Source organism: Leptonychotes weddellii, chromosome 3, assembly GCF_054177405.1.
Source record: "Leptonychotes weddellii isolate Sample4059 chromosome 3, ASM5417740v2, whole genome shotgun sequence".
Taxonomy (NCBI): Eukaryota; Metazoa; Chordata; class Mammalia; order Carnivora; family Phocidae; genus Leptonychotes; species Leptonychotes weddellii.
In genome coordinates, this window is record NC_138371.1 from 117,634,000 (window position 1) to 117,650,129 (window position 16,130).

At 44.6% G+C, this 16,130-nt stretch overlaps 1 protein-coding gene across 2 annotated transcripts in view; it reads left to right on the plus strand.

Moving 5' to 3' along the window:
* The first annotated feature begins 392 nt into the window (after nt 1-392).
* Nucleotides 393-16,130, plus strand: part of LOC102736777 (FRAS1 related extracellular matrix 2) — a 134,917-nt gene continuing 119,179 nt past the window's right edge. Inside the window, exons 1-2 of one of the 2 annotated variants that reach the window (XM_081814856.1) lie at nt 393-6,268; nt 11,533-11,622. In XM_081814856.1, coding sequence (XP_081670982.1) covers nt 1,087-6,268; nt 11,533-11,622 — 5,272 coding nt within the window. In that variant the 5' untranslated portion in view covers nt 393-1,086. The remainder of the gene's footprint in view (nt 6,269-11,532; nt 11,623-16,130) is intronic. The other variant, XM_081814855.1, reaches the window with a different exon arrangement.

The window sequence follows — 16,130 nt, forward strand, 5'->3', positions numbered from 1 at the left end:
ACGTTTCTAACGACAGCTACCCAAACAGCGGCTGCTTTGGGAGAGCCTGGGGCTACATTCCCTAGATCTTATTTTTTGGTGCTAGTCTCGCCATTCCGATCGGACCGACTGCATTTCTCACGCATTCCAAACGTCCCTCCCGACCCACCTCTTTTACTCTTACTCTGAACTTTGGTTGCAAAGGAGGAGCTTGTTTAAAACTCACCACCAAGGACTGTGCCCCCTTGTAATTTACGAGGAGAGAGCAGCGGCCCCGGGTGGGGTGGGGGGGTGTGTGTGTGTGAGCAACCTGCTCTAGCATTGGCTTTTAATTCTAGCTGTCCTTTTGCAAATAAGCCCCAGTCTTTCTTCCCAAACTGCTCTGGGTTTCGAGTCAAACGCAAGCGACATTGCGAACAACTTTCCTCTCCGGTTTGCAAATTTCAGTGAGCAATGACCACACACTCCCCCGCGCGAGACCGCATCGAATTGAAGGGGACGGGAGCTAAAATGGGTAATCCTGGATCCCAGGCAGCTGAAGAACTGATGCAAGCCCAGCTGCATGTCCCGACTCCTCTGCTGGAACCCCAACCCTGGCATCCCGGAGCGAAACGTGAGCAAAGGTGGGCACCCCGAGACCGCCAGTACCCCCTCGCTTCCAGGACAACTTGTAGCGCCTTGTATCTCCTCCCCTCGGCACGGTTTCCCCGCCTCCGCCCCTAGGAGCTGATTGGCAGATATCACTACCCAACCCTGGACTCGGGGCCTCCTCCCGGGACCAACGATTGGCCTCCTGGGAGGACTGGAGTAAAGGGGTGCTAGGGAAGGAGTTTCCCTCAAAGCTCTAGGTCCGGGACCTGGGAAGCAGGAGTGGAGGGACTTGGTTCTCCCAGCCCGTGTGAGGCCGGCGGCGGAGCGGGACGGCCAGGGGGCTCAGCCTCCGCAGCAGCGCCAGCCCGGCCCGGCCCGCGCAACTTTCCATCCTGGCCCAGCCGCGGCTACAGAGTACGGGGTTCCTGGCACTTTCCGGAGGGGTCTCTTGCTCCCTGCCGGGGGACTGACTGCGCTCTCTAAGGCTGACCTGTCCGAACTCTTAACACCCGGATCATGCACGCGGCCAGGACCCCCGGGATGGCCTGCCGCGCCGGCGGGGTGGCCCACTCCCCCAGTTTTCAGCCGATACCTGCGCTGCCGCCCCGCCTCGTGCTGCTGCTGCTGCTTCTCCTGTCACTGGTAAGGTGCGTCCCGGCACAAACCGCTGCCCCTGGCCGGGCGTTGCTGTCCCCGGATCTCGCGGGGGCTGCAGGGGTCCCCGCCGAGGAGGCCATAGTGCTGGCGAACCGTGGGCTGCGGGTGCCCTTCGGCCGCGAGGTCTGGCTGGATCCTCTGCACGACCTGGTGCTGCAGGTGCAGCCGGGGGACCGCTGCGCGGTGACCGTGCTAGACAACGACGCGCTGGCCCAGAGGCCTGGCCGCCTGAGTCCCAAGCGCTTCCCGTGCGACTTCGGCCCGGGAGAGGTGCGTTACTCGCACCTGGGCGCGCGCAGCCCGTCGCGGGATCGCATTCGGCTGCAGCTGCGCTACGACGCTCCGGGAGGGGCAGCAGTGCTGCCCTTGGTGTTGGAGGTGGAGGTGCTTTTCACCCAGCTGGAGGTTGTGACTCGGAACTTGCCCCTCGTCGTGGAGGAGCTGCTGGGGACCAGCAATGCCCTGGACGCGCGGAGCCTGGAGTTCGCCTACCAGCCCGAGACCGAGGAGTGTCGCGTGGGCATCCTGTCCGGCTTGAGCGCGCTGCCTCGCTACGGGGAACTCCTTCACTACCCGCAGGTTCCAGGTGGAGCCAGCGAGGGGGGCGCCCAGGAGCCAATCCTGATGGACTGCAAAGCTTTCCAGGAGCTAGGCGTGCGCTACCGCCACACGGCCCCCAGTCGGTCACCAAACAGGGACTGGGTGCCCATGGTGGTGGAGCTGCGCTCTCGAGGTTCGCCTGTGGGCAGGCCTGCTTTAAAACGTGAGCACTTCCAGGTGCTGGTGAGAATCCGAGGAGGGGCTGAGAACACTGCACCCAAGCCCAGTTTTGTGGCCATGATGATGATGGAGGTGGACCAGTTTGTACTCACGGCCCTGACCCCAGACATGCTGGCCGCCGAGGATGCTGAGTCGCCTTCTGACCTGTTGATCTTCAACCTCACCTCTCCTTTCCAGCCTGGCCAGGGCTACCTAGTAAGTACTGATGATCGTAGTCTGCCCCTCTCCTCCTTCACGCAGAGGGACCTGCGGCTCTTGAAGATTGCCTACCAGCCCCCGTCTGAGGACTCTGACCAGGAGCGTCTCTTTGAACTGGAGTTGGAGGTAGTGGACCCGGAAGGAGCTGCCTCAGACCCTTTTGCTTTTATGGTAGTGGTGAAGCCCATGAACACACTGGCTCCCGTGGTCACCCGGAACACTGGTCTCATTCTTTACGAGGGCCAGGCTCGGCCCCTTACAGGCCCTGCGGGCATCGGACCACAAAACTTGGTCATCAGCGACGAGGATGACCTGGAGGCAGTGCAGCTGGAGGTGGTGGCTGGGCTCCGGCATGGTCACCTTGTTCTTCTGGGGGCCACCGATGGCAATGCTGCCCCTAGGACCTTTACAGTGGCTGAGCTAGCGGCTGGCCAGGTGGTCTACCATCACGATGACAAAGATGGCTCACTGAGTGACAACCTCGTCCTTCGAATGGTGGATGGAGGACGCAGGCACCAGGTGCAGTTCCTGTTCCCCATCACCTTAGTGTCTGTGGATGACCAACCACCAGTCCTCAATGCTAACACGGGGCTGACACTGGCAGAAGGTGAAACGGCGCCCATCCTGCCGCTTGCTCTAAGTGCAACTGACATTGACTCAGATGACTCTCTGCTGCTTTTTGTGCTGGAGCCGCCCTCCTTAACTGTAGGGCATCTGCTTCTCCGCCAAACTCATCCTCCCCGTGAGGAGGAGGAGGAACTGAGCAGGGGCCCTTGGAGGAGACAGGGAGCATTCTACGAGCAGACGGTGACAGAGTGGCGGCAGTGGGACATAACCGAGGGGAGGCTGTTCTACAGGCACTCGGGGCCCCATAGTCCCGGGCCAGTGATGGACCAGTTCATATTTCGAGTCCAGGATAACCATGACCCCCCTAATCAGTCGGGACCACACAGGTTTGTGATACGCATTCATCCTGTGGATCGCCTCCCTCCAGAGCTGGGCAGCGGCTGTCCCCTTCGGATGGTGGTGCAGGAATCCCAGCTCACCCCGCTGAGGAGGAAGTGGCTTCGCTACACTGACCTGGACACAGATGACCGAGAACTGCGTTACACGGTGACCCAGCCCCCCATGGATACAGATGAAAACCACTCACCAGCCCCGCTGGGCACCCTGGTCCTGACTGATAACCCCTCAGTCGTGGTGGCCCATTTTACCCAAGCCCAGATCAACCACCATAAAATTGCTTACAGACCCCCGGAGCAAGAACTGGGAGTGGCTGCCCGAGTGGCCCAGTTTCAGTTCCAGGTGGAGGACCAAGCTGGGAATGTGGCTCTGGGCACCTTCACCCTTTACTTGCAGCCAGTGGACAACCAGCCACCCGAGATCCTCAACACTGGTTTCACCATTCAGGAGAAGGGCCACCACATCCTGAGTGAGACTGAGTTGCATGTGGTTGATGTAGACACTGACATGGCCCACATCTCTTTCACTCTCACACAGGCGCCCAAACATGGCCACATGAGGGTGTCTGGACGGATACTGCATGTAGGGGAGGTCTTCCACTTGGAAGACATAAAACAGGGTCGGATTTCCTATGTCCATAACGGGGATGAGTCTCTCACTGATAGCTGCTCCTTGGAAGTCAGCGACAGACACCACGTGGTGCCCATCACTCTTAGAGTAAATGTCCGGCCAGTGGATGATGAGGTCCCCATGCTGAGCCTTCCTGCTGGCACTCTGGGGTCATATCTAGATGTTCTAGAAAATGGAGCTACTGAAATCACTGCCAGTGTAATCAAGGGGACTGATGAGGACACTGATGATTTGATGTTGACTTTCGTCTTGGAAGATCCACCCTTATATGGAGAAATCCTGGTCAACGGAGTTCCAGCAGAGCAGTTTACCCAAAGGGACATCTTAGAGGGCTCTGTCGTCTATGCCCACACTAGTGGTGAGATAGGCTTGTTGCCCAGAGGGGACTCATTTAACCTGAGTCTGTCAGATATGTCTCAAGAATGGGTAATAGGTGGCAGTACTATCCAAGGAGTTACCGTGTGGGTGACCATCCTCCCTGTTGATAACCAGGCTCCAGAAATTTCTGTGGGTGAACGGTTTATAGTCGTGGAAGGTGATAAAAGTGTTATAACCTCAACACATATAAGTGCTGAAGATACTGATTCACTAACTGATGACATCTTGTGCACCATAGTTATTCAGCCTACCTCCGGTTATGTTGAAAACATTTCGCCAGCTCCAGGCTCTGAGAAATCAAGAGCAGGAATTGCAGTAAGTGCCTTTACCCTGAAAGACCTCAGGCAGAGTCATATTAACTATGTCCAGAGTGTCCATAAAGGGGTCGAACCTGTGGAAGACAGATTTATATTTCGTTGCTCTGATGGCATTAACTTTTCAGAGAGACATTTTTTCCCCATTGTCATCATTCCCACCAATGATGAACAGCCGGAAATATTTATGAGAGAATTTATGGTGATGGAAGGCATGAGTCTGGTGATCGATACGCCCATCCTCAATGCTGCTGATGCTGACATTCCCCCGGATGATCTAACTTTCACTATTACCCAATTTCCTACTCACGGTCACATCATGAACCAGCTGATAAATGGCACAGTTTTGGTTGAAAGCTTCACCTTGGACCAGATCATAGAGAGTTCAAGCATTATTTATGAGCATGATGACTCTGAGACTCAGGAAGACAGTTTTGTGATAAGACTAACGGATGGTAAGCACTCAGTGGAAAGGATGGTCCTCATTATAGTTATCCCAGTTGATGATGAGACCCCCAGAATGACCATCAATAATGGACTAGAAATAGAAATTGGGGAAACCAAAATTATCAACAACAAAATATTAATGGCAACTGATTTGGACTCTGAAGACAAATCTTTGGTTTATGTTATTCGTTATGGGCCAGGACATGGCTTATTGCAGAGACAAAAACCTACAGGTGCCTTTGAAAATATCACACTGGGCATGAATTTCACCCAGGATGAAGTGGACAGAAACTTAATCCAGTATGTCCATTTTGGACAAGAGGGCATTCGGGACCTAATTAAATTTGATGTGACTGATGGAATAAATGCCCTCATAGATCGCTACTTTTATGTTTCCATTGGGAGCATTGACATTGTCTTCCCAGATGTGATAAGCAAGGGAGTATCCTTGAAAGAAGGTGGCAAAGTCACCCTCACAACAGACTTACTAAGCACCAGTGACTTGAACAGTCCTGATGAAAACTTAGTTTTTACCATCACCAGGGCTCCCATGAGAGGTCACTTAGAGTGCACAGATCAACTTGGAGCATCCATCACATCTTTCACTCAGCTCCAGCTGGCTGGCAACAAAATCTACTACATCCACACAGCTGATGATGAAGTCAAGATGGACAGCTTTGAGTTTCAAGTCACCGATGGACGTAACCCTGTCTTCCGGACATTCCGTATCTCCATTAGTGATGTGGATAACAAAAAGCCAGTGGTCACCATCCATAACCTGGTTGTCAGTGAGGGTGAAAACAAGCTGATCACTCCCTTTGAACTCACTGCCGAAGACAGAGATACTCCTGACAAACTTCTGAAGTTCATTGTCACCCAGGTGCCTGTTCATGGTCAACTCCTATTCAACAATACCAGACCTGCCACGGTTTTTACCAAGCAAGACTTGAATGAAAACTTAATCAGCTACAGACACGATGGCACTGAGTCGAGTGAAGACAGCTTCTCCTTCACGGTGACTGATGGTTCCCATACAGAGTTCTATGTTTTCCCTGATACAATATTTGAAACAAGGAGACCCCAAGTGATGAAAATCCAGGTCTTAGCTGTTGACGATAGTGTCCCCCAAATTGCCGTGAACAAAGGGGCCTCCACACTTCGCACTCTGGCTACTGGTCACTTGGGCTTCATGATCACAAGCAAAATATTGAAAGTGGAGGACAGAGACAGCCTACATTTTTCTCTCAGGTTTATTGTGACAGAGGCCCCTCAACACGGATATCTCCTCAACCTGGACAGAGGCAACTACAGTGTGACTCAGTTTACACAAGGTATGGCACACTTTTCTTTCCTTATACCCAATGGAAAATGCAGGTCTTATTTTCTGAGGGTATGGCTATCCCCGAAAACTTTGTAAGTAGGGGATCAAAATTGAATCTAAGGGAAGAAAAGGAAAGGGAAACAGAGAGATAGGGGGGCAATACAGAGACTCACTTTTCTGGGAGAAGAGCTCGCCTCTTGCTCTATGTCACACTGCAGCGCCCGGCCATAAGGAGGAGTACGAGTGTCTTTCGACAGCAGCAAGGTATGCTGCCAAGGCAGGAGCTAGACTTGGGTGAATTAAGACTGAAGCAGTCTTTTTAATTCTGCTTTCTTTGCCATTCCCGTCCTCCGAGTGGCCTGTTGGGTACGCTGCAGGTTGCTCATGAAACATGTGGGCACCTTAGAGAAAGCTGTGCTTTCTACATTCTTTGTATTCTTCTTGCTGTTATTTTCACCTTCCATTGAAATAGAGCCTTCAAATCTGTATTACTTTGATTAATTGTGAGAGCAATGTTCTAATCCTGTTACAGTTCTTAGAAACTTTGTAACTGAAAAAAATGTGTTTAGACCTACTTTGTAGGTGTATAATTCTTCTCTAATATTTTATGACTTAGGCAAACACCTCCAGCATCTGCATTCTTGAAGCTAAAGCATTTTTCTAACCTAAATTTTCTTTGTGTGTGGACACAATCTGAGACAGGAAGGGCAGGTGACCTCTGCAGAGTTACTCAGTGACTGAAGGGAGAAGTCCATTCAGTATGCTGGCTTGGGAGGCAGGGCTCTGTTCTCTAGAACGTGCGACCTTCACTAGAGAGGGCTTCGGGTGGCTTTCATGAAAATCTCACCATGTCAGGATGGAAACTAGATCTCTCCTATGTGGGCTCTGTGAGTGGAGATGAAGTTTACCCTCGGAGCATCCCAGTGGGGGTGTTCTCTTCCCGCAACAGTGTTGGGCTCTAACAAATGCTTTAATAAACGGATGTCGCAAAGTATAGTGTTAAAGTGAACTGCTTCTCTGTTTTAGATGCTGGCAAATAGCCCTGCACTCCAACCTCCTGATTCTTGGCTGAAAGCCTGAATATATTCTAGGGCCTGCAGGGACAGGAAAACCTCAGAGTGCCAAGTGTCATGCCAGACCAGCAGGAAACTTTTGTGTGAAGGCTTTCTGAGGATAGAGATGCCATGCAATCTTAGACTGGTTTATTTTCATGGAAAGTGAAGAGGATGAAAGGAATATATTACAGGATAGAAAATGTGACTTCAAATTGGTCCTCTGACCTGAAAAAGTAATCTGACTTTAAAGATTTTTTTTTAAAAGGAATTTGTGGAAGAAGACAGGCAGACTATTTAATTTAAATTCTATGGACCAGGTCCAACAGCTGAAAATGTTGGAATATTACATCTTAAATATTGAACCCTAAATTATGCTATTTCAGAGAGAGGCTGTCTCTCTTTCTCTCTCTCTTTCTCTCTCTCACTGATAAGGACTCACCATGATTAGTCTTTATGGTCATTTGTAAATGTAGTCAGTTTATTATAACACGTGTAAATACATTTTTAAGATTATAAGAGAAATGAGCACATTCCAATAAGAACCCAAACACTGCTTGGGAAAACTACTGGTAGTTCATCACAGAGCACTCATTTAAGCAAGTTGAGGCTGCAGCTTGGCTCAGGGTGGTTATTTCTGGAGACGAGATGGGTGAGTAAAAATGGAGAGGCTCCATTACACAGCTACTGTGTTGCTCTCTTCAAAGAGAAATGAAAGCAGTAGCTTGAGTGAGGACGTCGCTAACTTTGTATTTGTTTTTGTTTTTCTGTTACCACGAAGGGATAAGCTGAACTATATTTTGATGGATTTTCAGTGCACTGGGTTAAGTCAAGTTAGCATATGTGGGCAAAGAAGGTTATTCCTAAATCGATTTGCTGGTTGGTCCCTAGGAGAAGAAAATCCATTCATTTCTAAACCTCATTCAATTTTATTATTAGGAAGACTTAACAAGGTAGAATTAGACAAATTAGAGAAATTATTTCAATGTTGCCTCTTTGCCAGGGTGCCCCTGCTGTCTCCATCACTTGTCTCAAGGACCTGGACTTTTTTCTCTATAATAAGTACACAGTGATATCTTGTGGGAGATACATTACAGATCACTTATAGAAACTTCCCCGAAAGAGTTTGAACCAAGGTGTGGTTGCCAGGCATGTCAGTGAACTTAGAATTAAAATGAAAATACAAAATCATGGAATGCTTGTATACATGAACTGAAATAAATCTGATGCATGATCAGTAATTAGAAGAAAAAGTTGAAAATAGAGCTACGCTATGACCCAGCAATTGCACTACTGGGTATTTACCCCAAAGATACAAATGCAGGGATCCAAAGGGGTACGTGCACCCCAATGTTTATAGCAGCAATGTCCACAATAGCCAAACTACGGAAAGAGGCAAGATGTGCATTGACAGATGAATGGATAAAGAAGATGTAGTACATATATACAATGGAATATTATGCAGCCATCAAAAAACAAAACAAAACCGAAATCTTGCCATTTGTAACGATGTGGATGGAACTAGAGGGTATTATGCTGAGCGAAATAAGTCAATCAGAGAAAGACATGTATCATATGATCTCACTGATACGAGGAATTCTTAATCTCAGGAAAAAAACTGAGGGTTGCTGAAGTGTTGGGTGGTGGGAGGGATGGGGTGGCTGGGTGATAGACATTGGGGAGGGTATGTGCTATGGTGAGCGCCGTGAATTGTGTAAGACTTGAATCACAGACCTGTACCTCAGAAACAAATAATACATTATATGTTAAAAAAAAAAAAGAAGAAGATAGTAGAAAGGGAAAAATAAAGAGGGGGAATCGGAGGGGGAGATGAACCATGAGAGACTATGGACTCTGAGAAACAGAGGGTTCTAGAGGGGAGGGGATGGGGGGAATGGGTTAGCCTGGTGATGAGTATTAAAAAGGGCATGTATTGAATGGGGCACTGGGTGTTATACGCAAACAATGAATCATGGAACACTGCATCAAAAACTAATGATGTAATGTAGGGTGATTAACATAACATAATAAAATAAAATTTAAAAAAAAAGAAGAAAATCCAGTTAATTGTTAGTTGTTTACTGAAAGGAAATAACATTTTTTTTGCTACTAGGTTTTGATCTTCCTAATACTAGTGTGTCTTAAGAAGTGAGTGTTTATATATAATTTATGATGTTTTTGATAGTTTTAGAGTTTCCTATAGAATAACAGCACTATGATCAAGGTCTTTACTTACTTGAGATTTTTTTAGACCTTTTTTAGTCCCTTTTTTGAACCATGAATTATTAACTGAGTTATAAAGAAAATGAAAAGGGTTTTGATTTGTTCCAACTAATCAATATTGCATGCCCTAACATGGACAGAAAATTTGACACCTGCATGTCTTAATTGCATTCATGTTCACTTCTTTAAAAAAGTTATAAAAAAGTCACTTCTGAAGTGGTGATTTATGCAGAGCTTGGGTGTACTAATGAATTTTTCCTTTTCTCATACTAGAGCCTTTAGATTTTCTTACAGAGTTAAAGAGCGAATGGGGAAGTTTGGAAAAAGCTCTTTCCACATGACCAGAGGACTTTGTCCTTAAGCTAAGGATGTGTGCTCAGGGTACAGTTCACTTCATTCCTTCCTGATGAATTAAAAGGTTGTAAGGGGTCAGAGTCGTAGGAGTAGACAGGTAAAGAGCTTGCAGGGGCTTCGCTCCTTACCTCTGTCGAAACATCACACATGCGGAGGTAGCAGTCCGAGCGTGGTCCACCAGACCTCTGGGCTCTTTCATTTTAAGTTAAGAAACATTTGAGCCGTTACTGAATATTAGACCCTAAGCAAAGGACTCTGGGAAGTTAAGACAAAAAAAAAAAAAAAAACAAAACCAATCCCAGAAGTTTTCCGCCTTCTAGGAAAGGTAGCCACACAGAAAGACACAAAACTAGGCAGAAATTGGGGAAATTAGAGCAGAGTTAGAAAAAAAATGCTAAGAGGGAATAAAATGTCTTGAATTTGCTTCATCTCCTAGTACCCCTTTTACAAGAAACTACCCTTAACTATTAAATCAGATTTTCCCCTCCTCAGATGTCGGGTTATAAGCAAGTCACCTTTCAGAACTGTATGAGCCAAGGGAGCTTGTACGTTTCACATCTGTCAAATGGGGTCACAGAAATTCATGGGGTGTTGATTCCAGTACCTTACATCACTTGAGCTTATTCTTTCATAAAGTCATTTTCTTACATATGATGCTTGTAGACTTCATAGCACAAACTTGGTAGACCTCTTAGAAGATGGAAAAACTATAGAGTCCCCCTGAGACACATGAACATTACATGCCACTGTGGAAGCTACTCTTAGCTGTGATCTTGATTTTAAGTAGCCTTGGAAATAACTGCTTACTTCCCGGCCCAGGTCAATAACGGCGTATTCCGCGAGCATCACAGAACGGGATGATACTTGGTTTATTATGTTGTCTGTGCTGCGTCATTTAGGAGAGGAACTAGTAAAATGGGTGAATAAATTTTTGAAGTTGTATGTTAGTCAATCACTGAAAACAAACTATGCCGGTATATTTGAGAGCTAGGACAGAAAGCAAAAGAGCATTTCTGAGGCAGGATAACTTTTCACTATGAATAAAGGTTTCAGTTTTTATTAGATGTTTTCTGTTCTATTTGCTTTCTGAGGTCAGACGACTGTTATTTCAGTCTTTGGGATTTAAAATGCCTTTTATTATTTTTTTCTTTCAAACTCTGGAGAGCTTAAAAACAGCCTGTTATATATTGCAAGAGGTAAGAAAAGTTAGCCAGAGGAGGGCAGGGAAGTTCTTTCCTCCAAGGGCTGCCCTCCAGGGAGGGAAAGAGTGTGATTTTGGTAGTGCCAGGAAATCTTTCATGCCTCAGAATATCTCCCTTTCCACCTGTCATGAAGTCTGACATTCCATATTTAGACAGTCACTTTTTTAGTGCGTGAACATGCAAATACCACTGGGAGGGACAGCACCTTGCTATTATTATAGCCTCACTCTTGCACTCTGTCTGGGTAAGGGATCAGATTTCTGTGGGACAGCTGAAATCAGGGGCTTAGAGATAGAAGAAATCAGATATAGCACTGCTTCCCTTGGAATTAGGAAACCTAAACATGGTTACAGAGAAGTAAGGGCCAATTGAATTTACCATAAGTAGTGAGTCACCAATCTCGCCTTAGTAATGAATCATCTTGTTCTTGGGTTATTTTCTAGCTGACATTGACGACATGAAAATATGCTACGTTTTAAAAGACGGGGCCAATGCCACAAGTGATATGTTCCATTTTACAGTTGAAGATGGTGGTAAGTATTCACTCTCTCATTAGTATAAACAAGGAGAGTGACTTTTATTGGTTGTTCTTTGATGACTTCACTACAAAGAATCTGTATCAGGTATCCTTTTCAGCTCACCTGAATTTATACTGAGTGAATTTGTCATTTGCCAATAGATAATCTTACATTCTCAATCTGACACAGTACTACTCTGCAATGAGTATAGATAAATGTTCCGGTTACATTATTTTTGTCTTAGGATTTGTAATGTGCTAAAAAGAAAGACCTATGTAAATAGGATCCCCATGTCCAGTTGTTCAGAATATGTTCTGCATGATGCTGCCTGCTTGAGGTGGCAAGAGGATGTTGGAATCCAGCCCAGCTCCACTCTCAAGCCATGCACCTACCCACATGTGTCTGCCCAAAGGGGGTGCCTTTTGCTAATTTGTACTTGGGTGCTGTGTGGACTAATGCTGATGAATGATTGCATTCACCAGGAAATCAGTGCTAGGCAAATGTGTGTTTTATCTTACCAATCTCAGTATGTCTAATGATTTTCTTAGTTTGGGGAATTTTGTGACTTAGTCTAGCTAAAATTTTCCTCAGTGGGGGTGCCTGGGTGGCTTAGTTCGTTAAGCGGCTGTGTTTGGCTCAGGTCATGATCTCAGGGTCCTGGGATCAAGCCCCACATCAGGCTCCTTTCTCAGTGAGTAGCCTGCTCTCCCCTGCTTGCTTGTGCTTGCTTTCTCCCTCTCTCTTTCTCTGTCAAATAAATAAAATCTTTAAAAAATAATAATAAAATAAAATTTTCCTCGGTGAAGTCTGAAGAATACTGTGCTCTGAGTCTCCCAAGCAATGTTATTGTCACTGTCCCCCAAAGCCCTGAGTGCTGCTCACTCTGTCTTCAGCTCTCTTCCTAATCCTGTAGGTAGAGAGAAAAACTGGCCACTTCTAGATTCATCATAAAGATGTCTCTGTTCTCTCATGCTCTCAGGAGAAGCAAAAGAATCTCAGGAAGTACATGTGTTGTGTGAACAGGACACAGGAAGTGGGGGGATTTGGGGATAAGAAATGAAGGAAGGAGAAAAGAAGTGATTCAGATCCAGTCACCTGTTTTCTTATGATGCTTTTTTTAAAAAGTACACTATTATGTCATCTACCTCAAAAGGATGACATGCTTACCCTCCATATTTTGTGAAGCATTAAATAGCACTTGTTTAAAATATCATTGGACATAACGTGATCACAGCTCTGAAAAATGGCATCTGCTGGGTGCGTGCAGGAGAGGCAAAAAAGGATGTTAATTTCGGTTCAGCTATTTGATTTTCCCTAAATGCTGGATGTTTAATAAATTTGATGCCTTTATTTTATAGTAACCAAATCATAGTTTAATATTTTATGTATTGATAAAAGGAATCTTTGTATGAAACCAATTTCTAAGAAGGAAGCCAATTGATAAAGAATAATGTGCTTATTGAATCATGATGCTCAAATGGGAAAGTCTACTGTCAGTAAACTTTAGAGTGGAACTCTGAAATAATTCAAATCTGCATAGTAGATCCAAATTTGTAGACTAAAGTATTGGCTTGAGGCACCAGGTTTGTCACTTAGAATGACTGAATATACCCCAGTAGCAAAAGTATGATTTTCTTTAAAATTACCCAAAAAAGTTTGAAATCAAATAGTTACAATTCTAAGATATTATAGCTTTTACTTTTTAAATATTTTGCTTTTTCAATCTGACACGGTGCCACTCTGTTATTCTGCCCATTTCTTTCCTTAGCTGGAGAGATTGGTAGCATGTGCTTTAAAATTGTGATTTGTACTTCAACTTTAGAAAACATTATGCTGTATCGTGTTTCAAAATATTAAATGAGCAATGGCTAGTTGAAGAAACTGGGTTTATTTTTGGATTTGCTGAAAATATGGCTGAGCGTCTAAGGGTTGTGTTTATGGAAATAGGAAATACATCATCTTCAGGAGCTTTTTTAGAGCTGGAGTTTCACGTGAAAGGGAAACATTCCAGAGATACTGTTCTTTAACTTTCTTCTAGCCACCGACATGGCATTACTTAGGAGGCTCGGGCAGATTCTGGCCAACTATCTATGGAACAGAATCTATCTTAATTCACCTGGTATTAGAAAACTTCCCTCTGGCAGAATAAACCCAAGAAACCTGCAAGATTAAAAAATAAAAATTCATGTATGTATTTCAAAATTGTTTTTTAGGATTTTTGCACTGTCTTGTAAAATACTCTAACATTTGAATGAGAAATGCAATACTATTTGAAGAGTATCTTGAATGAAATTATGTCTTTGGGAATTATGAGGTATTTTGCCACACAGAAATAAAAAAATATTGGCAATATTTGTGGTAAGAGAAAAAATAAAGCTATCCTTCCTTTCTATAAAAATAATGTTAAACTAAGAGTTTTGATTTTTTGATCCAATTATATATATCTTGCTCTTACAGTCAATAATTTTTTAAAAATACATTCTAGAAAAAAACCTTTTTGTATAGACTGTAATATGAACCTTTATTTTCAAAATCTTCACATTTAATAATACAAATTTTATGTAACAGAATACATGTTTATGAAGACACATATATGATATGTTTTGACACTCCTCAAAGATACATGTATGTCTTAGGAATTATGGAAGGTACTTGAATCCTATGAACAAGCATTATTCATGTTTTTTAGTTGGAGGGATCCAGGTCTCAGAAAAGCCAGGTGACTTCTCCAAATACATCCAGACCTCTGTCAAGGGTAACTTACTCTTCCCACATAGGTGATGACACACTTCTTGGACCAGTGGGTTTGGCTACCGAAGTCAGCCATAGTGATTTATTATCATCTCTTTTATACAAAGATAATAAGCATATCCATAAACCGTCTCCATGAAATACATGAAATGCTTCCAGTATTTCACATCTGGGAAGCCAGGCACCATGGCCTAAAATTAAGAACTGTCTACTCCAAATCTCTTTCCAATCCTTTAAATTCACCTTCTTCAAGTCCTCAAGAGTGCTTTTAGAGGGACGCCTGAGTGGCTTAGTGAGTTGAGCGTCTGCCTTCGGCTCAGGTCACGATCCCAGGGTCCTGGGGATTGAGCCCTACATCAGGCTCCGTGCTCAGTGGAGAGCCTGCTGTTCCCCCTGCTTGTGTGCTCGTGCTCTCTCTCTCTCTCTCTTTCTCTCTCTCAAATGGATAGATGAAATCTTTAAAAAAAAAAAGTGCTTTTAGGACAGTGACTAAGGAAATTACTGGAGCAAGCATAATCCTTGAATAACCTAAAAAACTAAATATAACTTTTACTTTCAAGAGTCAAGAAGAGATTTAGGAAAGCAAAGAGCGGAAAGCCCTTGTTTCAGATTTAATTATACTATCATAAAAAACTAGCTAGCCACAGAAATCTTGTTATGATGTAGTGATGGATTTGGACCACCCATCACTAACGGGATGGTGCTTAGGACAGGTTACCACTTTTTAGCTTGGGGCTGTTACCAAATGGCAGGACTGAAGAAGAATAGGCAATGACAGGGCTTTACTTCAGGGAGTGCTACTGTGTTTGGATTTAATAAGCGTTGGTTGATAGAGCACATGTTACACACACACACGGAGAGAGATTCTTATATTTTAGGATTCTTTCAATTAGATCTTAAACCTTATATAAGATTTATGATTACTTATGCAGTTTTGCCTTCATAGCATTCCTATCAGCTTAGTAAAAACAAGCAAAAACATTACTGTTCCTTTTTGGCAGATGAGGAAACGGTCACAGAAATAGGTAATTGACCTTCCTCAAATTTCATAACCAGGCAACTAGAAGCCAGTCTGAATCCCAGGATTGTTTCTGCAAGCAGTAACTTCCATCCTTATTCAGGATAGGCAAAGCAGGGAGTTAACTCAGTGTTTTCTGGGTTCTCCCAACCAAGGTTTTAAAAATATTTAATGGTGAGAATGAAATAGGAGAGGATTTGTCCATAGGCAAAAAGTTATGTCTCTTATATAGTGTGAATTTTTATTTTAGAATTCTTTAAAGGCCACCGTGTACTCAAATTTATAGGATTCTTTTCTGATATCATACTGTAATTCTTTTTAAAAAATACACGTGGAAAAATATTTAGTCTTTCTAAAGTTTGAATAAACACAAATCAAATCAACCTTACAGTACCATTTTTTGTTTTATCAATTAAATTACAAAGAAACTTTAAAAAAAACCACACTTAAGGGTGCCTGGGTGGCTCACTCGGTTGGGCGACTGCCTTCAGCTCAGGTCATGATCCCAGAGTCCCGGGATCGAGTCCCGCATCGGGCTCCCCGCTCGGCGGGGAGTCTGCTTCTCCCTCTGACCCTCCCCCCTCTCATGTGCTCTCTCTCATTCTCTCTCTCTCAAATAAATAAATAAAATCTTAAAAAAATAAAAATTAAAAAAACCACACTTAATAAGTGAGTCCTGATGACACAGGTATACTTCCATAATGTGTGTGAAGTTGTAAAGTGAGAAAAGGCTTTGGAAAAATCTGTGAAAAAG